The 24,835-nt window shown below is 48.7% G+C and overlaps 1 protein-coding gene across 1 annotated transcript in view; it reads left to right on the top strand.

The window, feature by feature from the left end:
• Window positions 1-24,101, top strand: part of NOC2L (NOC2 like nucleolar associated transcriptional repressor) — an 81,003-nt gene extending 56,902 nt beyond the window's left edge. The window contains exon 19 of the mRNA XM_087701788.1: window positions 20,355-24,101. Coding sequence (XP_087557914.1) covers window positions 20,355-20,479 — 125 coding nt within the window. The 3' untranslated portion in view covers window positions 20,480-24,101. The remainder of the gene's footprint in view (window positions 1-20,354) is intronic.
• The last annotated feature ends 734 nt before the right edge of the window (window positions 24,102-24,835 follow it).

Raw genomic sequence — 24,835 nt, 5'->3', positions numbered from 1 at the left:
CGGACAAACCCTTCAATTCTGAAGCTGACCGGAAGTCTGGTTCCCCCACCATAGGTAGCGTCCTTTTTCCTCTACCTGTCCTGACCTATCGATTGTGGAGCCAAGTAGCGACAGGGAGCCGCAGCAGAGGGCTAAAAGAGCCGCATGCGGCTCCAGAGTCACAGATTGCTGACTCCTGGGTTAGGCTAAGATATAAAACGGGATCTTTGATTGTCAGGAACAGCTGTTGCTGGCTTTAAAAGTCAGAGGTCATCAAGGGCCGCAGGAAGATCTCTCTCGGTTGGCCAGGCCTTCCCGCCTCCATTGCGGCCAGTGGTTTAGCCAAAACTCCCCGTCAACCACTTGTGACTCTAGAGGCTGTTTTCCTTCTCCCCCTGCTGTTTTTTTCCCCCTACTTGGCAAAGACCTTAAATATATATACATATATTCCATCTTTAAATTGGAGCCAAGGCTTGGAGGAGGCTGCCTCCCACCCATTCTGACTTTTTGCATGTTTGCCAGCCGGATCTAAATATTAGAAAACTATGCAAGTCAGACTTTAAAAAAAAAAAAACCCAAGAGCCATTCATGGAATTTTGTGTTGTTGTCTTATTTCTTTCCGGTCCTCATCCGTCCTCCTCCTCCTCCTCCTCTCCAGCTGAAATCCTTTCTGAAGGATTGCAAGATTGCCAACTATTGCAAAACCGTCCGCCAGCTCTTGGAAAAAGTGCAGGAGAACTCCGCGTTCATCACGGCCAAGCGCCAGAAAGCCTCCTTCGGCGTCTCCGATCGGGAGGCGGTGGTGAGTCACCTCTTTTCCCCTTTTGTTCCGCTGGGAAGGTTTCCCATCCAAGAGAAACACCTGTTTTCATTTCACGCATCGAAAAAGAAAGCTTTATACCAAGGGTCGGCGGCCTTAAACACTCAAAAAGCCACAAAGGTCCTAACCGGAAGCCCCCCCCCCCCCCTTCAATTCTGAAGCCGACCGGAAGTCCGGTTCCACCACCATAGAGTCTCCTCCTAGTGCAGCATCCTTTTTTCCTCTGCTGACCGGAAGTCCAGTTTCCCCCACATCATAGAGTATCCTCCTAGCGTGACATCCTTTTTTCCTCTGCTGACCCGAAGTCCGGTTCCCCCACCATAGAGTCTCCTCCTAGCGCGGCATCCCTTTTTCCTCTACCTGTCGTAACCGAAAGCCCTATCAATTGTGGACCTGACCGGCAACAGGGAGCCGCAGCAGAGAGCTGAAAGAGCCGCAGGTGGCTGACCCCTGCTTTATACCAAAGCCATTTCATTCTTGATTTCTTAACAAATAAATAACATTTATACTTATATACCGCTTCACGGTGTTTTTACAGCCCCCTCTAAGCGGTTTACAGCGTTAGCCTGTTGCCCCCCAACAATCTGTGTCCTCATTTTACCGACCTCAGAAGGATGAAAGGTTGATTCAACCTTGAGCCAGTCATGATTGAACTGCTGGCAGTCAGCCGAGTCAGCCTGAAATACTGCATTCTCACCACCGGGAAGGAAGGAAGGATAACAATGGCGCTTAGATTTATATACCGCTTCGCAGTGCTTTACAGCCCTCTCTAAGCCGTTTACAGAGTCGGCCTCTTGCCTCTTGTGCAAATTTGTCCCTTTTTCCGTTTTGAACACGGCTTGGTTTTTGCAATTTGACTTCAATCTTCAGAACTGGAATAAGAACATCTGGAGAGTCAACAACCCTCCCCCTCCCCCCTCCCAACTTTGCACCAGAAGCGGGGAAAATGCGGGTGGTTTTATGAATGTTATAAGAAATGCTTGGCTGATATCCTCCTTACTACGTCTCCGGTCGTTGTTTTTGACAGGAGCGATGGGAAAAAAATGTGAAAGCCGAAGGAACTCCGCTAAGGACGTACTACGTGACTTGGAAGAAGCTGAGGGAGAAGGAAATCCAGCTTGAAATTACTGGCAAAGAACGGGTAGGAAGCCAAATCCTTCCAATTTAAGCCATCTTGAGATCCTGGCAGGAAAGGAGCACAGCGGGTGACCAATTGATGCGAATGCTACTTTCTGCTTAATTGACTTTGTCAGGGTTTTAATCACAACTAAACCCGGCCTTCTCTCATGGCAGGTTGGGCCACACAGTGATGGCAATCAAAAGGAGTATTGTCCTCCCTATTTTGAGATCCCCCAAAGTTTCATTTAGCTACCCTATTTTTTGGAGTATAAGACGCACCAAGATTTTGAAGAGGCAATTTTTTTAAAAAAAGTTTTTGCACTCTTCAGACCTCATGAAAATGGGCCCATTTTGGGTTTGTTTTTTGTTTTTTTTTCAAAAAAAGGGCTTGCATATCCTTTAGGAGGCTTATAGAGTGCTCCAGGGGACTGGCGGGGGGGGGGGGGCAAAAATGAGAAAAAAGCCCCATATTTCGTGAAAATGTACCCATTTTTTGTCCGAAAAAGGCCATTAGGAAGCTTATAGAGTGCTCCTGGGACTGGGAGCGGGGGAGTGGCAAAAATGAGCAAAAACCGGCCCATTTTTGCTCATTTTTGCCCTCTCCAGCCCCCCAGGAGCACTCTGGAAGCCTCCCAAAGTCTATGCACGTCCATTTTTGCAAAGAGGGCAGGGTTTGGGAGGCCAAAAATGCTGTATTCAGTGTATAAGACACACCCAGATTTTCATCCTCTTTGGGGGGGAAGGGTGTGTCTTATACTTCAAAATATACGTTATATCAGGGGTCAGCAACCTTAAACATCCAAAGAGCCATTTGGACCCATCTCCCACAAAAAAGAAAACACCAGGAGCCACAAAACCCCGTTTGACATCTAAAAGGAAGATAGCACTGCATCTATTATTATTATTTTTACCTTTATGCTATGTGTAAAAAAAAACTATAGTGTGTTGCATTTATGAAATCAATGAACCGCTACAGAGAAAACAAATTTTTATTTCTGCATGCAACAAAAAACTCCGGAAAAACAAAAACAACAAAAAAAGATGGGTTGGAAACCTCAATAAATCGCCTGCTGGCGGGAATCGCTCATTGTCAGTTGGGACACATATTTTGAGCGACAGGGAGCCGCAGCAGAGGGATGAAAGAGCCACATGCGGCTCCAGAGCCCTGGCTTGCAGACCCCTGGGCTATATATAATTCAGAGATCTTGCTCGGAAGCGAGTTGGAAACTCCGAAAAGAGGGATTTTCTGCATTCTTCTGTGAAGGCTGCACGGGCATGGAAAGGATTAGAAAATGAAAGACAATCTTGGCATTTTTACAATCCTCCCATAGTTAAAATTCAAGATTTCTCTCTAGGATATTTCCCCCCCTCCCCCCTTTCAATATTTTCCATATTTTTCAGCGTATAAGACGCACCAAGGTTTTGAAGAGACAAATTAAAACGTTTCTGCACTTTGCAAATCTCCCCAAAATGGCCTGTTTTTCATGAAAATGGGCCTGCTTTTTTTTTTTTTTTTCAAAAAAGGGCATGAATACCCTTTGGAAGCTTGTAGAGTGTTTCTGGAGGGGCGGGCAAAAATGAGCAAAAAACGCCCCTTTTTTGTGAAAACATGCCCATTTTTGTCAAAAAAGGGCATTAGGAAGCTTATAGAGTGCTCCCTGGGACTGGGGGGGGGGATTGAGCAAAAAACAGCCAATTTTTCGCTCATTTCTACCCTCCCCAGCCCCCAGGAGCAATCTGGAAGCCTCCTAAAGGCTATGCACGGCCATTTTGGTGAAGGGGGTGGGGTTTCAAGAGGCAAAAAAAATGCACTATTCAGTGTATAAGACGCACCCAGATTTTCAGCCTCTTTTTTTTGAGGGAAGAAGGTGCATCTATAACTCCGAAAAATACGGTAAGACTGTATTTGGGAAGTGAGAATATGGTATAAGGCCGCGATGGTGAACCTTTTCTGCACTGAGTGCCAAAAAGGTCGCGTGGAAATGTTGCGACTGTGCACTTGCGCGCTCCTCAGGGCTGTGTTCCGGAAAAGCCAAACTTCTGGGTTCTAGTGCGCATGAACGGCCCTGCCGCGCACCTGAAGGGATCGCGCTCCGGAAAAGCTTAACTTGCGGTATTCACTGACTTTTCCTACCAGTTTGCAAATGTGAGCGCACGGGCCGGCGCTGGATTCACTCGTGCACGCCCGGTCCATGCATGCACTTGGCCTTCCGCGCATGCGCTTTGATCGCGTGGGTGGCTTGCACGCGGCTTGAAAATGTGCCTAAATAGGACGGCATAGAGCCAGGGCAAGCAGGCAGGGCCACCCGCCATTTCTACTGCCGGTTCGGGCGAACCGACCCGAACCGGCTGAATGCCACTTCTGATTTGGACATCACCCTATTCCTTTCTCTCCAATCCTTGTATATGTAATTTTGTGGGATTTTAAAACATGCTTGGGATAACAACCTAGCTGCTCCTGCATTGGGGCCAATTCGAGACAAGAGGAAAGAGGTTGAGGGTGTTTACTTTTTAATATCTTTTTTATTCTGTCCTTCCTTCGTTGTCGGGCTGCAGATGGAGGACATGAATTTCCCTGAAATCAAACGCAAGAAGCCGAACGAAAAGAAAGAGGAGGATAAGAGGGAATTTAAGGACCTCTTTGAAATGGACAGCAGTTCGGAAGAAGAGACCTCGGATGTCTTCTCACGTAAAGGTAGGAGGGAAGTGTACGGTGCAAGAAAGTATCACAAATTGCACCCAACTTCACCAACTTCCTAGCTTCGAGCTAAAATGGAAGCGTTCCAAGTTTGGAGACCTGTGGACTTCAACTCCCAGAATTCCCCAACCAACCATGAATTCTGGGAGTTGAAGTCCACAACTGTCTCTGTGTGTGTGTGTGTGTGTGTGTGTGTGTGTAACTCTGGAATGCCTCGAGCACTTTCAACTGAACTTGGTACACAGATGACTGACTTTCTGGAAGCAAATATTGTGGGGGTAAGACACCACCTAAAATCCCCCGGGGCATGTGTTCTGTTACGATACAGCCTGTTGTGCCTTAAAATGGCTTCGACTGTACTACTGTAAAATGGCTTCTACTGTATGCGCAATGGAGTTGCCATGGTAACAGCTTCACAGTACTCCACAAGGGACATTCCTCTGGTGAGGGGGGAAATCCAACATTAGAAAATTACGTTTGGTCCGGACATTTCCCCCCTATAAATAAATATCTGGGCAACACCAGGTTATCAGCTAGTTTAAAATGATTTAAAAGCGGAGGAAATGCTTTTAACAGAGTTGGAGCTTGGAGGTCTTCTGCTCGTTTCTCTATTCTCCCATCCTTTCCATTTCAAAACAGTTTCCCAGGAAAAAAATACTCCTTTTTTTAAAACGCAGCTCAGGGATGTGCGTATCTGCCTCGTGAGAGAAATCAGTTTTAAGCCCGAGGAAAAGTTCCTTTTAAAAGCACAATTTTACAAAGTTGACCAAGAAAAATTGGATTAGAGTTCTTCTTGAGTTGATAGCGTGGCTGAGATTTTTATTCACAGACTCATTTATTCAGTCGTCTGGGTTCCCTGCTGTTAACGCTAAAGAATACAAATCATTGTTATTGTTATCACTGACACCCACTGTAAATAAACGGTGGTAAGTTCACGGCAAGAAACCGATTAAGAAAAGAATAATAACCGAATTAAGTGATCACTTTTAGGGACATAAGTAGCCTCAAAAGTCAACCAGCTATCAGCCAGAGACATTGTCTTAGTCAACTCCTAATCTCGTCTGAAAAATACATCTTTTTTTCCCCAAAAGTTTTTTTTTTCATATAAATATCCACAAGTATACCATTACATCTTGACAAACACTATTATGTATTATCCAATATTATTTCAGTTCTTCTCACCATCTACCCACAATAACTCTCATTTGTTCTTCTGCTTTCCATACACCATATTATCCACCGCGATACTGCCTCCTCTCCCTCTCTCCTCCTCCTTACCGCCTTTCTTCTATCTGCCCTCTCTCTCTTCTCTACTTCCCCTTCCCTTCTTCTCTCTCCTCTTTCCACTCTTTCTCTCGCCTACTCTTTTCCTCACCTCTGAAAAATACATCCTTAACCTCTCTTTTTTTAAAAAGTGATTTTGCTCAAGCTTGGCAAATTTATCGTAACATACCGAGCCGCCATTTGGAAACAATGAGTATAATAAATTTGATGGGTGGGTAGGTAGGTAGGTAGGTAGGTAGGTAGGTAGGTAGGTAGGTAGGTAGGTAGATAGATAGATAGATAGATAGATAGATAGATAGATAGATAGATAGATAGATAGATAGATAGATAGATAGATGATAGGTAGGTAGGTAGGTAGGTAGGTAGGTAGGTAGATAGATAGATAGATAGATAGATAGATAGATAGATAGATAGATAGATAGATGATAGATAGATAGATAGAAGATAGGTAAATAGATGATAGATAGATAGATAGATAGATAGATAGATAGATAGATAGATAGATAGATAGATAGATAGGATAAATGATAGGTAGGTAGATAGATGGTAGGTAGGTAGGTAGGTAGGTAGGTAGGTAGATAGATAGATAGATAGATAGATAGATAGATAGATGATAGATAGATAGATAGATAGATAGATAGTAGATAAATAGATGATAGATAGATAGATAGATAGATAGATAGATAGATAGATAGATAGATAGATAGATAGATGACAGGTAGGTAGGTAGGTAGGAAGGTGGATAGGTAGATAGAAGGTAGGTAGGTAAATAGATGATTAGATAGATCGATAGGTAGGTAGGTAGGTAGGTAGATAGATAGATGATAGATAGATAGGTAGATAAATAAATAGATGGTAGGTATGTAGGTAGGTAGAGAGAGAGAGAGAGAGATGGATGGATGATAGGTAGATAGATGATAGATAGGTAGGTATGTAGGTAGTAGATGATAGATAGATAGATAGATAGATAGATAGATAGATAGATAGATAGATGATAGATAGATAGATAGATAGATAGATAGATAGATAGAAAGATAGAGACGAAAGAAAGAGATGACAGATAGGTAGATAGACAGATAAGACGGATGGATTAAGCTTTGCTGCAGCCAATTCCACACCCTTTCCCAGCCACAGACTTTTGAAGGATTAATTGAGGTGTTGTTATCCGTTCCTGGTTGATCTGCTGTCTCTCTTGTCCTGAGATGATTTTGTGCCTGTGCATGTGTGTGTGTGTGTGAGACAGAGAGAGAGAGACTATCTCGGTCCAAAACCAAACTCCCGCTGGGTTTTTCTCTTGCTTTGACTTCTGTGCACGGCGGGAGCCTGCCACGCGCGTTGTCCCCGTATTCTTCCAACAGGCAAGCTGGATGTGCCTCGGTGCACCGCTGATACTGTCGGCTTCTCCCCCCCCCCTTTCTTTCTTTCTTTCTTTCGAAGGAAGCTATCAACTCCGCCAAGACGGGTTTTCCCAGGAGGGGAGATGTCTAGGTGGGTGGGTGAGACACTTCTGGAGCAGATCCTTCCTTGGTGGGGGAAGGGAGGCTGCTGTCACACCTGGAAACCTTCCTTTCTCTGCCTCACAGCCCTCCCTCTGTGGGGCGGGTGGAACCCAATTTGGGAGGGCAGACAAGGCCTCGGGTGCCACCTTACCTCTGCGAAATTGGGAGACAGAACATGACTTGAATCTCTTTATTTGCTTATTTTTAATCAATGTTCCCCTGGGTGGGTGCAACTTCCTTGAATTTTCCAAAATTTAAAGATCCATGAGATTTAGTAGCGGTAGTGGTAGTTTACTTTATTGTCGTTGCACCTCGTACAACGAGATTAAATGCCACCTTCAGTGCACGTTATAACTATAAAAATAAAACTACAAACACACCTCTTTCACATTCTGTGAAAAAGAGCCGAGGTGGCGCAGTGGGTAGAGTGCAGTACTGCAGGCCACTTCAGCTGACTGTTATCTGCAGTTCAGCGGTTCTAATCTCACCGGCTCAGGGTTGACTCAGCCTTCCATCCTTCCGAGGTGGGTGAAATGAGGACCCAGACTGTGGGGGCGATATGCTGACTCTGTAAACCGCTTAGAGAGGGCTGAAAGCCCTATGAAGCGGTATATAAGTCTAACTGCTATTGCTATTGCTATTGCTATCTGTATACAATTGAATTGAAAACCCCTGATTATTGCGTTAATATTGCACTATACCATAGAATTCAATATAGCTCCTGCCCTGGGATAGTGAAGTGTTAATACCACATTATAAGGCCTTGGTGAGGCCACACTTGGAATACGGCGTTCAGTTTTGGTTGCCATGATTTTAAAAAGATGTGGAGACTCTAGAAAGAGTGCAGAGAAGAGCAACAAAGAGGATTAGGGGACTGGGGGCTAAAACATACGAGGAACGGTTGCAGGAACTGGGTAGATCTAGTCCTAAAAGAAGGACTAGGGGAGACATGATAGCAGTCTTCCAATATCTCAGGGGTTGCCACAAAGAAGAGGGAGTCAAGCTATTCTCCAAGGCACCTGAGGACAAGAAGCAATGGGTGGAAACTAATCAAGGAGAGAAGCAACCTAGAACTAAGGATAAATTTCCTGACAGTGAGAACAATTAATCAGTGGAACAGAAGTTGCCTCCAGAAGTTGTGAATGCTCCACCGCTGGAAGTTTTAAAGAAGATGTTGGACAACCCTTTGTCTGAAGTCGTGCAGGGTTTCCTGCCTAAGTAGGGGGTTGGACTAGAAGACCTACAAGGTATCCTTCCAACTCTTGTTATTCTATTCCATTTCTATTCTGTTTCTATTATATTCCGTTTCTGTTTCTGTTCTATTCTATTCTCTATCCTATCCTCTATCCTATCCTATCCTCTATCCTATCCTATCCTCTATCCTATCCTATCCTCTATCCTATCCTATCCTCCTATTCTGTTCTGTTCTATCCTATCCTATCCTCTATCCTATTCTCAATCCAATCCTATCCTCCTATTCTATTCTATTCCGTTTCCATTTCGTTTCTATTCTGTTTTGTTCTGCTATATTGTATTCTGTATCCTATCCTCTATCCTATCCCGTCCTATCCTATTCTGTTCTAACCTATCCTATCCTCTATCCTGTCCTCAATCCAATCCTATCCTTTCTTATCCTTATATTCTGTTCTATCCTATCTTATCCTATTCCCTATCCTATCCTCTATCCTATCCTATCCTCCTATTCTATTCCGTTTCCATTCCGTTTCTATTCTGTTTTGTTCTGCTATATTGTATTCTGTATCCTATCCTCTATCCTATCCCGTCCTATCCTATTCTGTTCTATCCTATCCTATCCTCTATCCTATCCTCAATCCAATCCTATCCTTTCTTATCCTTCTGTTCTGTTTTATCCTATCTTATACTATTCTCTATCCTATCCTATCCTATCCTCCTATTCTATTCTATTCTGTTTCCGTTTTGTTTCTATTCTGTTTTGTTCTGCTATATTGTATTCTCTATCCTGTCCTCCATCCTATCCTATCCCATCCTATCCTCCTATTCTGTTTTGTTCTATCCTATCCTATTCTATCCTATCCAATCCTATCTTATCCTATCCTCCTATTCTATTCTATTCTCTATCCTATCCTCTGTCCCATTCCATTCCAATTGATTCATGGTTCTCAACCCCATAGGGCGTGTTAGGGTTAATGCCAAGGGAGGTCACAGGCTCCCCCAATTTTGCAAACCGCGTGTGTTTGCGCCTCTCGATAAGACAGATTGTGGTCCACCCCATTTATGCCGTCGCTGTGCTTCCTTGCCTGTGTTCAGATGAGTGGAAAATAAGCCGTTAATAGCCAGGAAATTACCAATTTTCTGTTAATTAGCAGCAGCTCACAGCCCCCTCTTCTCCTCCTCCTTTTTTAATTAAATATTGCCATAGTTAAGCACTCATTAGCGTTTTATAGCAGCTCTAATCTCAGCGGAATAGGTTGGCCTGGAAAAAGGCCTGGTGGCAGAATCAGAATCGGGTGCCATCGGGCTTTCCCTTGAGATGAAGTCAAATATCCCAGAACAGCCGTCACCAACTGGGGGTCCTGGAGAAAATTGTGGGGGTCCGCAGAAAAAATTATTCACATTTTTTTATATTGCGCTAAATCAGGGGTCCTCAAACTACGGCCCCTGGGACGGATACGTGCAATGAAGGCTTGTGTTGCTGCAGAGTCTCTCCCTTCGGGGTCTTTCTGTGGGGGTCGGAGGGGGGCAGAAATTAAACTTGGGGTCTGCTTCAGACTCCTGGTGGGGGGCTTTGGGTAAAGGCTGGAGGGAAGCACCGCTGGTGGCGAAGAGCCGGGTGGGGGGCTCGTTCCAGTGGGGCTGCACCATGGCCTGGAACTGGCTGACCATCTCAGCCTGCTGAGCCTCCAGGCGTTGGTAACCTGGCCTTGCGCTCCCGCAGGTCTTCCCTCTTCTTGGAAAGCCTTTGCTCCTAGTCCTCAGTGAGGTGCTTCTGCTGAGCCTCCTTCTCGGCCAGATCCAATTTGAACGGAGCTGTTTTGCCAACTCTTTCTCCTGGGGGCTGCTTAGCTCCAGCAACTGCTTCCTGTTGGGGCCCTAAGGAGCCCCGGCGGGCAAGCTGGGAGGGGAGGGGCGAGTAGAGGCCAGCGTGGCGCCCCTTGATGTGAGTGACATTGAGATGGCCACGCCTACCCACCCGGTCATTAGGCAGATCATATTGGTGGTCCGCGGGATTTAAAATTATGAATTTAGTGGTCTCTGAAGTCCGAAAGGTTGAAAACAGATTGGTTCACCTTTAGCTGCTGAGCCTCAGTCGAGACATTGGGGTGCTGTGCAAATGTCTGCCCCCCCACCCCCCCAGTTAAAACCCCAGTCTCTAGGCCAGTTAAGTTTGAGGAAAGGAAGGGAAAAAAGATGCATTGGATTGTAACTCCCATCATCCTCCCCTTGGCCAAGGTTTTGAGGAGAGTCAACAGACCAATGTTTTTCTCCGCTGGTGTCGGAAGCCGGGGGTTTAACCCCCATTGTTACGTAGAAAATTTGGAAAGAGTGGGAGAGGTAGTCCTTTCCACAAAGGTGTGACTTTGAGCCTTTGGAACCCCCCGACACAAGATTTGGCTTGGTTTTCCCTATTGAGTAGCTTTCAGGTGGGGTTGGAGTAACTCTTGACAGCCATATACGTCACTAGCTGAACAGAGTAGCTTTTAGTTTGGGGGGGGGGAGAGGAGAAAAAAAACATCATTGTATGTACAACTAGTCCTTGTTTAGTGACTGCACTAAGAGAGGGATGTAAAAGTAAGTTTATGGCCACTTCTGCAGGTCTGCAAAGCAAAAGGAAGCCAATGGAAGATTGGCGCATCGCCGTTTCATTTAGCAATCTGTTCGCTTAACAATCAAGTTGCTAGTCCACGTTGTTGCTAAAAAAAAAGGGGGCTACCTGTCTTATCTCCCGTGTCTGTTGACTAAATAGGCCTTTGAGCTCATACAGAGGTTCTCTTCTTAAGATCTCAAGCCCAAGTCCTTGGCATAAGTGCTATTTTCCATTGCATTTCTTAGGCTTTTAGTATAAGTAATTTATTCAATACAATACAGCAAAGTACAATACAATAATACAACTTTTAAAGTCACTTTGAACGTACCCTAACTGGCGTACATTAAAATGAAATTCCCCACACCATCCAAAAAACCCCGAAGAGACCCTCACCCTGCCTCAAAACCCCTCATTAGGTCTGCTATTATCACGCTGCTTCCTTTTTGCATAGATGCAGCCAAGGATCTACCATCAGATGGGAGTTTTCTCCGCATTCAAATCCACCGAATAATAGAGTTGGAAGGGGCCTTGGAGGTCTTCTAGTCCAACCCCTTGCTCAAGCAGGAAACCCTGTTCCATTCCAGACAAACGGCTGTCCAGTCTCTTCTTAAAACCTCCCAGTGATGGTGGCAAGCTGTTCCACTGGTTAATTGTCTCCATTGTCAGGAAGTTTCTGCTGTGACTCGCCAGTGGCCAGGGGAGCTGGCAGCAGATTCGGACAGTGAGGAGGTTGGGGAGGAAGATGGGCCGGTCCTGGAGTCTGGGGAAGGCTCGGATGAGGGCTCTGTGTCGGAGGCAGAGAGGGGGCCAGGGCCGTCTGGCAGTTAGCTGCCTTCAGAGTGAGACATCAGTGAGGCAGAAGAACAGCTGGAGCCTGTTCCCTGTGTTTGCATGCACAGAACTGCCAGAACAGATAAGGAACAAGGGTTGACTTGGGAGTGAGGCCACAGGTGGATGATGAATGGCCCTTCCCAGGGGAAATAAAAGAGGAGCGAAGGGGGAGTGGAGTTTGCAGGAGACAATTAGTTCGCTTAATTGGTTCCTGACCCTCTGAGACTCCTTGCCAAGTTTTGCAGATATCAGCCTGGCATCTCTCCAAGCCAGATAAGGTCTGTGACCATAAATCCTCCCTCGAAAGACTTTGCTGGATGTGAATGAGCAGAATTCACAGTCAATTAATAAAAGGGTTTTTTGTCGGGACCAGGAGTTGGCTTCCTGCTCTCGGGAAGCCTCGCTCAGAACAGTTGGCTGTTTCATGCAAAAGACCAGCCGTTCCGCGAAGGCATGCTTGAAATAAATCATGGCTTAAACAGGTCGGGAGCTTAACCCAGCTTCGAAAACACATCAGCTTTCTTCCTCCGTCGCGCTATGAATAAAAAAACCAAGTGCAGAGATGGGCTTGGCTACTTCGGGAGAAAGAGGGCAGGAGGTCAAGGACCTGGACTCTTCCCCCCCCCCACTCCATCCCAGACCACCCTCCCCACTCTTGTTTCCCAGAAGGGGAGGGGGTGACCCTCCCTCCCTCCCGCCTGCCAGATTTGATCAATGGCTCGTCTGCAGGGAGAGCCGACACCACGCATTCCTCCTCATTTACCAGCTGATGAGGCTCCCGGGTGAGGGGGAGAGGCGGCTGCCCGTGGTTATTAATGGGGCTGGGGGAGATCGGATGGTGGATGGCCATGTCAGGAGGCAATTAAATCTAGGGTTGGGGGGGGGGGAGAAACCGCTCGGCTGGCACTCTCGCCTCCCCAGACCCTGGCCCGTAATGAACGATCTGTCCACATTAAACCACGGGCCGCACGTCTAATGAACTTTAGCGGCTTTCCAGCCCGTAATCACATTACCGCCGATTGAGGAGCGGGAGAGTAGTGGGGGGGGGGGCTCCGTAACCAGAGGATGGGGACGGGGGAACAGAAGAAAAATGGATGGGGCTGCGTTGTTGTGATCCCACTGAGTTTGCCGGGGCTGGTTGGATGTGCTTGTTTTATAGAGTAATTCCCCAGTCCTGCACCCCTCTCCCTCCCCTGTGGGGGGAGGCGAGGAAGGGGATAGCCGAGGATACTAGACGGAGGATAATAGATGGCGCAATCAGCCTAGGATCATCTCCACACTTTCCCTGAGGGACTTGTAACTTGGGTTGTTCCGGCATTTTTGGGCCTGTAACTTGGGTTCGTTTCTACATTTTGGGTGGACTACAACTCCCAGAATTCCCCAGCCAGTGAGCTAATGAACTTTCAGATGGGTGGACTTCAACTCCCAGAATTCCCCAGCCAGTGAGCTAAGGAACTTTCAGATGGGTGGACTTCAATTCCCAGAATTCCCCAGCCAGTAAGCTTAATGAACTTTCAGATGGGTGGACTTCAACTCCCAGAATTCCCCAGCCAATAAGCCAATGAACTTTCAGATGGGTGGACTTCAATTCCCAGAATTCCCCAGCCAGTGAGCTAATGAACTTTCAGACGGGTGGACTTCAACTCCCAGAATTCCCCAGCCAGTGAGCTAATGAACTTTCAGATGGGTGGACTTCAATTCCCAGAATTCCCCAGCCAGTGAGCTAATGGACTTTCAGATGGGTGGACTTCAACTCCCATCTGTTGAAGTCCACCCATCTTAAAAAGTATCCAAGTCCCAGAGCCATGACCTAAGTATCGCAGCTACATCTAGTGGCAGTGAGTTCCCAAAGCTAGGCCTACATTGTGCAAAGGTTGGGGTTGGGGAGGGAGGTGGGGGTACGACTGTGTGTAATTCTGGCCAGATCAGGGCTACCTCTTGTAATGCTGTGCCTAAAAGAGTAGAAATCAAATATTTTTCAAGAGTTGAGTTTTTATTAGAAATTCGTTGTTGTGGTTTTTCAATTCTGCCATTAACAACGTGGGTCTCCTAAGCCCCTCTCACCCCGAATGGTTGGGGGGGGGGCTGTTTGGGGGTGAAGGCATAGTGGGTGCCAGGCTGAAGTTAGAGGAGGAGAGGGAGGGATGAAATAGGGAGAATTTCCCACCTCTTCCCCATCTTCCGGCCTTGCTCTCCCCTCCCTAATAGCTTTCTTGTTAAAGTGATTAATACATCCACCAGCGTGCTCTGATTTCCTGCCTAAATTGGATTAAAACTTGGAGATCTGCGACTCCAGGAAAGGAGCAGCGGGCAAAGCAGACGAGGTGGTCTCTCTCCTCCCGTTTGCGTGTTTGTGTCTAGGCGCACACTCTCGGACCGGAGCTGAAAGAAATGAACACATCCGTTCTGTGCCCCGTGGACGCTGGGGCTGAATCGCAGAGTGCGTTGGTGCCAGGCGGCAGCAGCTGCTGAAAACACACAAACACACACACACACACACACACACAATGGATAAAAGGGGTGCCGTGGCTCAGTGGCTAAGACGCTCACTTTGTCGATCAGAAAGGTCGGCGGTTTGAATCCCTAAGCGCCGCGTAACGGAGGGAGCTCCCGTGACTTGTCCCAGCTTCTGCCAACCGTTCGAAAGCAGGTTAAAAAATGCAAGTAGAAAAATAGGAACCACCTTTGGTGGGAAGGGAAACAGCGTTCCGTGCGCCTTCGGGGGTTGAGTCATGCCGGCCACATGACCAAGGAGACGTCTTCGGGCAGCGCTGGCTCTTCGGCTTTGAAACGGAGATGAGCCCCCTAGAGCTGGGAACAACTAGCATCTATGTGCGAAGGGAACCTTTACCTTTAGATGGGTAAAACACGAAATATTTTTGTTCTGCCTCTCAGAGTGTTTCCCACTCCATTCATCTTGCATTTCCTGCTGATAATGGGGAGTGCTTGAAAAAGGAGAGTTGGGGGTCCAGCCAGCAGGAAATAGGAGCCCCTCGGAAACCTACCAAAGGTGGGCAAGATCTTTTTAATCTGCAAGAATTCCCTGACACACACACACACACACCAAAAAATCTGTGAAGTCGAGAGAGGGAAGGGCCACTTTCCCAGTGTGTCCCATGGCTGCTGTCACCCTGAGGCAAAGGTGGGAAAACGAGGCCTTTTTAGGATTTGTGGACTCAGGAACTCCCAGAATTCCTGAGAATGCTAAGAATCCACAAACCCCTGGGAATTATGGGAGTTGAATTCCACAAACACTCAGGGATTCTGGGAATTGAAGTCTGCAAACACTCAGGGATTCTGGGAGTTGAAGTCTGCAAACACTCAGGGGTTCTGGGAGTTGAAGTCTGCAAACACTCAGGGATTCTGGGAATTGAAGTCTGCAAACACTCAGGGATTCTGGGAGTTGAAGTCTGCAAACACTCAGGGATTCTGGGAGTTGAAGTCTGCAAACACTCAGGGATTCTGGGAGTTGAAGTCTGCAAACACTCAGGGGTTCTGGGAGTTGAAGTCCACAAACCCTCAGGGATTCTGGGAGTTGAAGTCTGCAAACCCTCAGAGATTCTGGGAGTTGAAGTCTGCAAACACTCAGGAGTTCTGGGAGTTGAAGTCTGCAAACCCTCAGGGATTCTGGGAGTTGAAGTCTGCAAACACTCAGGAGTTCTGGGAGTTGAAGTCCGCAAACACTCAGGGGTTCTGGGAGTTGAAGTCTGCAAACACTCAGGGGTTCTGGGAGTTGAAGTCCACAAACCCTCAGAGATTCTGGGAGTTGAAGTCTGCAAACACTCAGGAGTTCTGGGAGTTGAAGTCAGCAAACACTCATGAATTCTGGGAGTTGAAGTCCACAAACACTCAGGGATTCTGGGAGTTGAAGTCCACAAATCCTAAAGGGCCCATTGTTCCCCACGTCTTGGAAGGATGCCAAAGGTTTATTTATTAAATTGATTTATATAGCTACCCGTCTCAGTTTATGACTCAGGGCAGCTCAGAGCAACAATACATTCAAATGCAAAATAAAATGAGGCATGAAACTCACAGCAGCCGGAGAACCATAAAACAAAACAAAACAAAAAAAAACTCATCCCAGCCAAGGAACCTAAGTGTTCTGTTTATTTTTATTTATTGCATTTTGATTTTTTCCGGTTCTTTCCACGATTTCTCCTGCTTTGGGAGGATTGTTAGGCTGAGACGGGGGATATAAGGGGAAGCAAAAAAATAAAAATAAAGGCACATCTCTACATGGTTTTTATTTTTCTGGTTTTATTTATTTTTGCTTGAGTTTATTTTCATTTCATAGTGCTTGGGCCACCTCCATCTAGAATAGAATACAATAGCAGAGTTGGAAGGGACCTTGGAGGTCTTCTAGTCCAACCCTCTGCCTAGGCAGGAAACCCTATACCATTTCAGACAGATGGCTATCCAGCATCTTCTTAAAAACTTCCAGTGTTGGAGCATTCACAACTTCTGGAGGCAACTTCTGTTCCACTGATTAATTGTTCTCACTGTCAGGAAATATGTATTTTAAAACTTTCTGCTTGGCAGAAGAACTTTTTTACCTTCCCTACAAATGTACATAGGGGGACTATTTACAATTACAATACAGTACAATCGCAGAGTTGGAAGGGACCTTGGAGGTCTTCTAGTCCAACCCCCAGCCTAGGCAGGAAACCCTATGCCGTTTCGTCACATCTTCTCGTTTTTCTTTTCTGGGTGCAGAGAAAGGCAAGAAGGCGACTGCAGACCGCGTGAGCAGCAGTGAGGAGGAGGAGGAGGAAGAAGAAGGAGAATATGAAGTGGACGATGAGGCAGAGGAAGACGACGAAGAGAACCTGAGCGACTCAGACGGTAAAGAATTAAGAGGCTTCCTGGCAGCTTTCGACGGAAAAAGGATCAGGCTGTCCTTGAAGCCTCTAGATCCATGATAGCGAATCTTCAGCATGCGTGTCACAGGTGGCACACAGAGCCCTCTCCGCGTGCACGCTAGCTGTCGCCCCAGCTCAGATCCACCGTGCGTGCGCCTCCTGCCGGCCAGCTGATTTTTCGGCCTCTGCATCCATGGGCAGGGGCGGGACGCATTTGGGAGATGCATGCACATGTGTGGGGGACTGGGGGAGTCACACACGTATAAGCAGGGGCCGGGGGGGTCACGTGTGCATGCATGAGGTGCGTGGGAGCACCAGGGGAGGTGACACATCCCTCCCCGTGGCCCGTTTTTGCTCCCAGGAGCCGCTGAAAGGGAGGCCGACTAGGCCCAAAATAGGATGCGGGGTGTGTGGTGCCCCCCCCTCAGCAAGTGGGGATCACATGCGCAGGGGCGGGAGGAGCACGCGGGGATGTCACACGCGCATTGCATTTTGTCGGTACGTGACAACAGAAAGGTTAGCCATCCCTGCTCTAGATAATCCTGTTGTTCTTTAGAACCACCGTTTCCCCTAGGGCAGGGCTCAGCAAACTGCGGCTCTGGGGCCGCATGTGGCTCTTTCCTCCCTCTGCTGCGGCTCCCTCACCAGTCACAATTTTGAGAGGAGCTTTCGTTGGGGGGAGGGGGGAGAGGCACAGTGCGCCAGGAGAAGACTCTATGGCAAGGGGAGGGTTTTCCAGTTGTCTCCACAATTGATGGGGCTTCCGGTTAGGACAGGTAGAGGAAAAAGTACGCCGTGCTAGGAGGAGACTCTACAGTGGGGGAACTGAACTTCCGGTCAGCTCCAGAATTGAAGAGGGGGCTTCCGGTTAGGACCTTTGTGGCTCCCGGTGTGGGAAACGGATCCAAACGGCTCTTTGAGTGTTTCAGTTTGCTGACCCCTGGCCTATGATATTTAAATCTCCTCTCTTGAACGCCGAGAAAAAAAAACCAAACAAGACCCCCCCCCCCAATAAAGGTATAGCTGGGTCAAGGACCATGATGGCAACCCTATGGCATGTGTGCCCGAAGTGGCACACGGAGCCAGGTTGCCTGGCGCAGGCGGCATCTCCCGTTTCTCTTCCGGCTTCCTGGTGCGCTGTGAGATGGCTGTGTTCACACTGGATAGGGGGACAATTTTAAGTTCCTGTCCCATCTCAAAAAGGGACAGCTCAGGGGTTAAGACGCTGAGCTTGTCGATCAGAAAGTTCGGCAGTTGGGCGGTTCGAATCCCTAGCGTCGCTTAACGGAGGGAGCTCCCGTGACTTGTCCCAGCTTCTGCAGTTCGAAAGCACGTAAAAAAATGCAAGTAGAAAAATAGGGACCACCTTTGGTGGGAAGGGAACAACGTTTTGTGCGTCTTCGGGAGTTGAGTCATGCCGGCCACATGACCACGGAGACGTCTTTGGACAGCGCTGGCTCTTCGGCTTTGAAACTGAGATGAGCACCGCCCCCTAGAGTCAGGAACAACTAGCACGTATGTGCGAGGGGAACTTTTACCTTTAACTCTGCCTTTGTAGTCCCTTTCTTAATAATTCCAGAAAACTATTTGCAGACTTTCAACACTTGAAGGGTTTGAATCTTGCCCCGCCATGGGAGAAACGCCTCCAGGCCAACCCCCCTCCCTCCAGCTTCCCTTCGCTTCCTTTCCCTCCGTTCACCCCCCCCCCCCAATGCTCTGCAGCTAAAAGAGGCCCAATTCTCAGTAGCAGATGGCAAGAGGCTTGGCATGCCAGCCTCGGTGCCAGTGCCCAGAATAGACCGACGCCAGAGGCCCAGAGCAGACAATGGCTGGCACCCTTCGGCCTCTCCGTGTGCCAGCTCTCAAAATGCTTTCTCTCCGGGACTGCTAAAACGTTGAAAAGGGCCTCGCTACCCACATCTCGTTTTGCCTGCTTCCCTTTTGGGGGGGCGGCTGTTCCAGTTTCTGCTTTCCCTCCTCTGCTTTTCAGTCAGCCCAAACCTTCCCTTCATCGGGAGCAAAATCCTGAGCCTTGGAAGGAGCTGTCATCCGGTCCAAACTTCATGGCCAAACCCCCCGTTTTGCGCTCCAGGCCGATCCCGAACGCCAGCGCCTTGATATTTCCAAGAAAGGGGGAGAAATGTTCCTGCCAAAAATCGGGACGAAGGAGAGACAGGGGAAGCTGCTCTGGTGTGGGGTTTTCCCCCCACAACCCTCCTCCCCCAGGGGCAGGGGGGGCGTCCAGACGATTTGCGCCACCCGGAGATGGCTGTGTTCACACTGGATGGGGCAGAATTTAAATCTCATCTCAAAAAGGGGCGCGGTGGCTCAGTGGCTAAGATGCTGAGCTTGTCGATCAGAAAGTTCGGCCGTTCAGCGGTTAGAATCCCTAAGCGCCGCGTAATGGAGTGAGCTCCCATTACTCGTCCCAGCTTCTACCAACCCTAGCAGTTCGAAAGCACGTAAAAAATGCAAGTAGAAAAATAGGGACCACCTTTGGTGGGAAGGGAACCGCGTTCCATGCGCCTTCGGGAGTTGAGTCATGCCAGCCACATGACCACGGAGACGTCTTTGGACAGCGCTGGCTCTTCGGCTTAGAAACTGAGATGAGCACCGCCCTCTAGAGTCAGGAATGACTAGCACATATGTGCGAGGTGAACCTTTACCTACCAATTTCAAAAATTGGATGTTAAAAGTGGGCCCAACCTGTGACACAGGTGTGGCTCTTCTTCACTCTGGCACTCATCGGCCATTCCCAAGGCCCTTTTTGGAGTCTCCCCTGGTTCTTCTCCTTTCCCCCATCTCTGAGGTGGTGGGCAGGTTGATAAACCCCCTCCCCCCCCATACTTCTAGGTCTCCCCACTTAGATTTCTAGATTATCATGAGACGATCTGCAGGCCCGGCTCTCTGGGGCCATGGGGAAGGTGGGACGTTGGTTTTACAGAGGGTCTCCAACTGAAGAATGCAGAGGCAGACCAGAGAATTAGGGGAGGGTCCCAACCCCAAAAGGAACCCCCCCCCTTTCCATGTGCTCAAGAATTAATCACAGCCCTTTTTAAGAGCATGCTTCTAAATTCACCTCCCTCAATTGCAGGCGAAATATTTCAAGAGCAGCCCATTTCCCCCCCTTATTTCTAGCTTGTGGGGCTTGGAAGCCCCCTCTCCCTTTACAGGGTTGTGCCCCACCCACCCCAAACAAAATGGGGGAGGGGAGGGAATAAAGATTTTCTTCTTCTTCCTCCTCCTCCATTCGAAACCCCTTTGTTTATTTATCGCTTCGCTTATTATTAAACGTGTATTCTGCCCCATCTCGCCGTTTCCATCTCCCCCCCACTTTCCCCTCCCGCGCCCTGCAGATGAGCCATTAATTAGCACCGATGATTAATTAGCACCCAGCTGCCTTCTCGTTGCCCCCCCCCCTCCTCTCTCCCCGTTGAGGTTGGTTTGACACCCCTGCCTTCCTTCCTTCCTTCTCCAGGAGGCGAGCGGGCCGTGCCCCAACAGAGGAGCTGTCGAAAACCGCTGTCTCGGGCGGAGTTGCAACAGCTGGCAAGAGGAGGCGAGGACGTGGTGGAAGACTTAGATTTTTCCGATGGAGACTGATGGATGGACAGATTCTTTTTGGGTGTGTGTGTGTGTGTGTATGTAAGTAACTGGACAGCTGTTGCCACTTGTGGAGAGCCGAGGAAGGATCCCGCATTGTTCCAGCTTCTGCACTGCCAGAAAATCTTGTCATCCGGCAGGGGAGCCTTAAAAAAAAGGCACAAGGCCTGCAGAAAAACCTGCCTCTTTGGTATAATGTGGGTTCTTAAAACCGTCTCAAAACGAAGCCTTCTAAAAGCCCAGCCGTCAATGTTGCCCCTTCCTCTTCTGGAGGGAAATCCCACCCATCCAGCGCTGGAGAGATGCAGAGATGAAGGCTAACGTCTCACCCCATTTTTGGGGAGGGGGGGGGCTTGGCTGTTTTCCTGCCAAGCGACATTTATTTCAAATTTTTGGGGACCGAACACAGCAGGAAGAGTTGAATTCCTCTATTTTTATTTCTGTATGGGGAAGAGAACGTCTCTGTCGGTTCTTGGCTTGTAAAAACAGCCTCTGGTGGATTTCTTCCTGGATCGCCCTGCACCGAAAACGCAGCGGGCAAAATGGCTGGATCCCGATGGCTTTCACTGCATTGTGATCTACCCACCTTGTTTTTTTCACCCACCCACTCCCTGTGCACTGCCCACCAGGAACTGAGAACCCCCCCTCCGCCTTGTCCCTTGAGGTCACCTGGCAGATCAGATGTAGAATAGGGAGTTAGCAAGTCCTTATTGCTGGCCGTGAGTAGATCCCCAACGTATATCTCTAATATCTCTCTAATTTGCAAGTTAGGTGAAGAGGAGTTTTAAGTCTTCGGCTTGGCTGAAGAACCATGTTTTTGTGGTTTACGGAGATAACGCTTGAAGCCCAAGATCTCTTAAGTGGTAAATTTGGTCGCCATAAATTTGAAACGATGGTGGTTCTAGCTTTTAAGCTGTGGTCAAGGAATCATGGCTGTTGTTAGCCTTTGCCTCGGGTGAAGACCACCAGTTGTTATCTGGTAGGGCTGTGTAAGACCAAGTTCAGGTGGTAGGACAGAGTTGAGTTGTGTCAAAAGAACTTAAAAGAGTTTTTCTACTTTGACAACTTGAAGATATGTGTGGCTTCAAATTCCAGAATTCCTCAGCCAGTTGGGTTTGGGGAATTCTGGGTGTGGACATCCATACAACCTTGCTAAGGGCTGGAGAAACCCTCATTGAGGAGGGTCAGGTATGTCTGGACTTGAACTCCGCTTTCAGATAGCCAATTTTAGAAGGGTGGATTTCAAATCTCAAAATTATGGGAATTTTGAGGCCTACAGAGTGAAAGGCACTAGATTGCCGGCCACTCAATTCCCAAGAATTCTGCAGGAGGATTTTAAGGATTTTGGGAGCTGCAGTCCGCCAATTGAACGACTCCGTTTTCAAAGGGAGGGTTTTTAGCTCGGCAGAATTCTTAGCAATGGTGGCTAGAGAAGTTCCAGATGTCCCCCATTTCCCCCCCAGGACACCAGGTGGCTGCTATTCAATTCCCAGCGTTGTCCAGCACGTGGACTGGAGAACTTTGGAAATCTGAAATTCATCGTTCTTGGAGACGCAGAAGCTCCGTGCCTTTTCTCTTGGGGGTGGGCCCCAATTCTTCTGAATTCTGGGACTTAAGACACATTCCACGCCCGGCAGTTGGTGGGCCTCCAGCTCTTAATTCTGAGGAATTATGAGGTTTGGGAGTCCAGTCCAGGAGGCCCCGTACATGATGGGACTCCAGTTCTTCTGAATTATGCATTGAGGAAGTTCTTCACCACAGAGGCTGTAATCCCACCTCAATAGGATACCCTATAGTCATGATGGCGGGTGCTGGAGATGGCATACAGGGCCCTTGCCAGATGCTCTTCCGCTTTCTGGTGCGTGCAGATGCGCTGGCCAAGTCTTCGCGCGCCCCAGAAACCTGAAGACCAGCTGGTCCTACGCATGTCTTTTAAATGCAGCTGGTTTTCCTTGGGCTCTGGCGCATGCATGCACACACACATTCTGGTTTAGGCCCTTAGTGATGCAAAGGTTCCCCATTACTCCCCATAGCGATGGTGGTTCTTGGGAAAGCCTAGAAATTGAGGTCCTCTCCTTGACAACCAACCCCCCCTCCCCACCCACTGGCACCAGGTTGGCTGCCATGCGATCTCCGATGTTCTCCAGCGCACAGACTGGAGAATTCTGGGAATTGAAGTTCACCAAATGGGGAAGATGGAAGCCCACCCCACCCCCCGCGTTCCCAAAGTGGGTTTGGTTTATCGTTCTGCTCAAACTTCTTGAGAATTGGAAGTCCGTTAACACCAAAAATTTTGCATCTGAAGGGGAGAACTGAATGGGAGCTCAGCCATGGGGGTGTAGAATTAAGAGAATCAAAGTTAACACCCCCCCCCCCTGCCAAATTCTAGATAGAAAGTCAACAGATCCAATCCAGGCTTCTGTATTCTGGAAACTTAAATCCCAAGAGTTTTTGATTGAACTTAAGTCCCCAGAATGCTTAGCAATGTGGCTGGAGAATTGTGGGAAACAAAGTCCATCCCTTTGGGGGAGGGGGGGGTCTTGTGTATTCTGGGGATGGGGAAGGGGTCTTTCTCCCAGAGCTTTCTGTGCATTAGGAGTTCTGGTCCACATAACACGGATGCCCAGAATTTAGAAGCGATAGGCTACAGGATTCTGGGAATTGAAATTCTTTAGACCTCCACCCCAAATTGGGTGCACCTCAACAATGAAACTTTGGCTTGTGTTAGGGTCTCCGGGGTGTCTTGGCAAACCGTAAGATGGGCAGACTTCAGCTTTAGAAGTCTACACAACCTAAACGTGTCAAAGTTGAACACTTTATTGTGTAGGGCGGTGGGTCTCATCCTTCCTAATGCCACGACCCTTTAATACAGTTCCTCATGTTGTGACCCCCAACCATAAAATTATTTTGTTTTCCATATTTTTTTGAGGATATGTGTTTTCTGATGGTCTTAGGGGACCATCGGACCCCCCCCTCCAAAGGGGTCCCAGCCCACAGGTTGAGAACCACTGGTGTAGGGTCTCCATTGGTCCCCCCCCCCCCAATCTTCCCGTAGCACCTAGACAGGTGAACCAGAAAACCCATCTCTCTTGAGGTCAGTCTTCAGTTCCTCCCCTCGTTTGAAGTAGGCATACATGAGACATATTCGAAATAGGTGCCTCTTCTTCCGAGTCTTGGACGTTAATTCCAGCTATACGTCTGTGCATGCCTGTTTCTAGCCAGGGGTGCAGAGGGAAATCTCTCTTCATGGTGGGTCACGCACAGGAGGGGGAAGAAAAGCTTGGGGCCAACCACGGCGTCAGGGGAGGCTGGCAGAGGGGCCCTAAGAAGGTGTGGGGCATCCAAGCCCCCAGGGGCAGCCTTGGGCACCCATCTTTTCCCAGCTTCCTCTTTCATCATAGTTGGTGATGGCTGGTGGGAACAGAGGGAGGCTGAGAGATGGGGCTGGAGGTGTGACGCGCAACTTGCCAAGGCTTGGTGAGTGGCATTTTGGCCACTCCAAGCCAAGGACGTTGGCAAGCCATTCTCCACAGCCCCCTCGCACACCACCCCATCCCCCATAGACCTCTCTTGGTCCCCATCAATGCCTTTGGCTTCAGTCCTGGCCTAATAGGACCTTGGGGGGGGGGAGAGAAGGGTTGATCGGAGGAGGAGGGGGATAGAGACCGCCATTCCTAGCACCTCCCACCCCCTTTAAGCTGGGACTGACCCCAAAGTGGGGTGATAGGAGGGATGTGGGTGGGGGGCACTGTGGGATGTACTGCTTGTTTTCTTGAGCTGTAATAAAAATTGTCTTTTCTGCTGTCCTGGGTATTTTCCCCCCCCCAATTCTTCCCACTCACCCCCAACCTCCCCATTTCCCTCCCATATGTGGCCTCAAGAAGGGACTAGGGAGGGATAGCCCCTCGGTGCCCACCCACTCCCAGGTCTACTGGGCTGGGATGCACCACCTTCCCAGGGCTTTCCTCTTCCTTCCCCCTTCTCCCCAGGAGGTGGGAAACGAAGGCACTGGAAGGATGTTGGAGGCAGACTGGGGAGGGGCTGCTCCTTACCAAACACTCCCCTCTTCTCTACCCAGCTCCCTTGGTGCCATGTTGGCTCGGTGGCACGGGCTCCGCAGGGAAAGGAAGGTCCAGAGAAGAGGGGGAACGGGCAGGCTCTCCCCAGCTTGTCAAGGAAGGTGTTTGCATCTGGCCTGCCCATGTCCCCCACTCCAGGACCACCACCCCCATTGCTGGTGCCCACATGCCTGGCATCAGGAGAGCTGAGGAGGGCTGTTGGCAAGGAGACCCTTCCCCAACCAGCCACTAACACCCTATCTCTTCCCACCTCAATTCAGCCCCTGGTACAGAGGGA

Source organism: Thamnophis sirtalis, unplaced genomic scaffold (genome assembly GCF_051295495.1).
Source record: "Thamnophis sirtalis isolate CommonGarterSnake01/CBP01778 unplaced genomic scaffold, rThaSir2_p1.2 scaffold_15, whole genome shotgun sequence".
NCBI classification, from domain to species: domain Eukaryota; kingdom Metazoa; phylum Chordata; class Lepidosauria; order Squamata; family Natricidae; genus Thamnophis; species Thamnophis sirtalis.
Note: the sequence above shows the minus strand (reverse complement) of the source record. Positions and strands in the feature narration are given on the sequence as shown.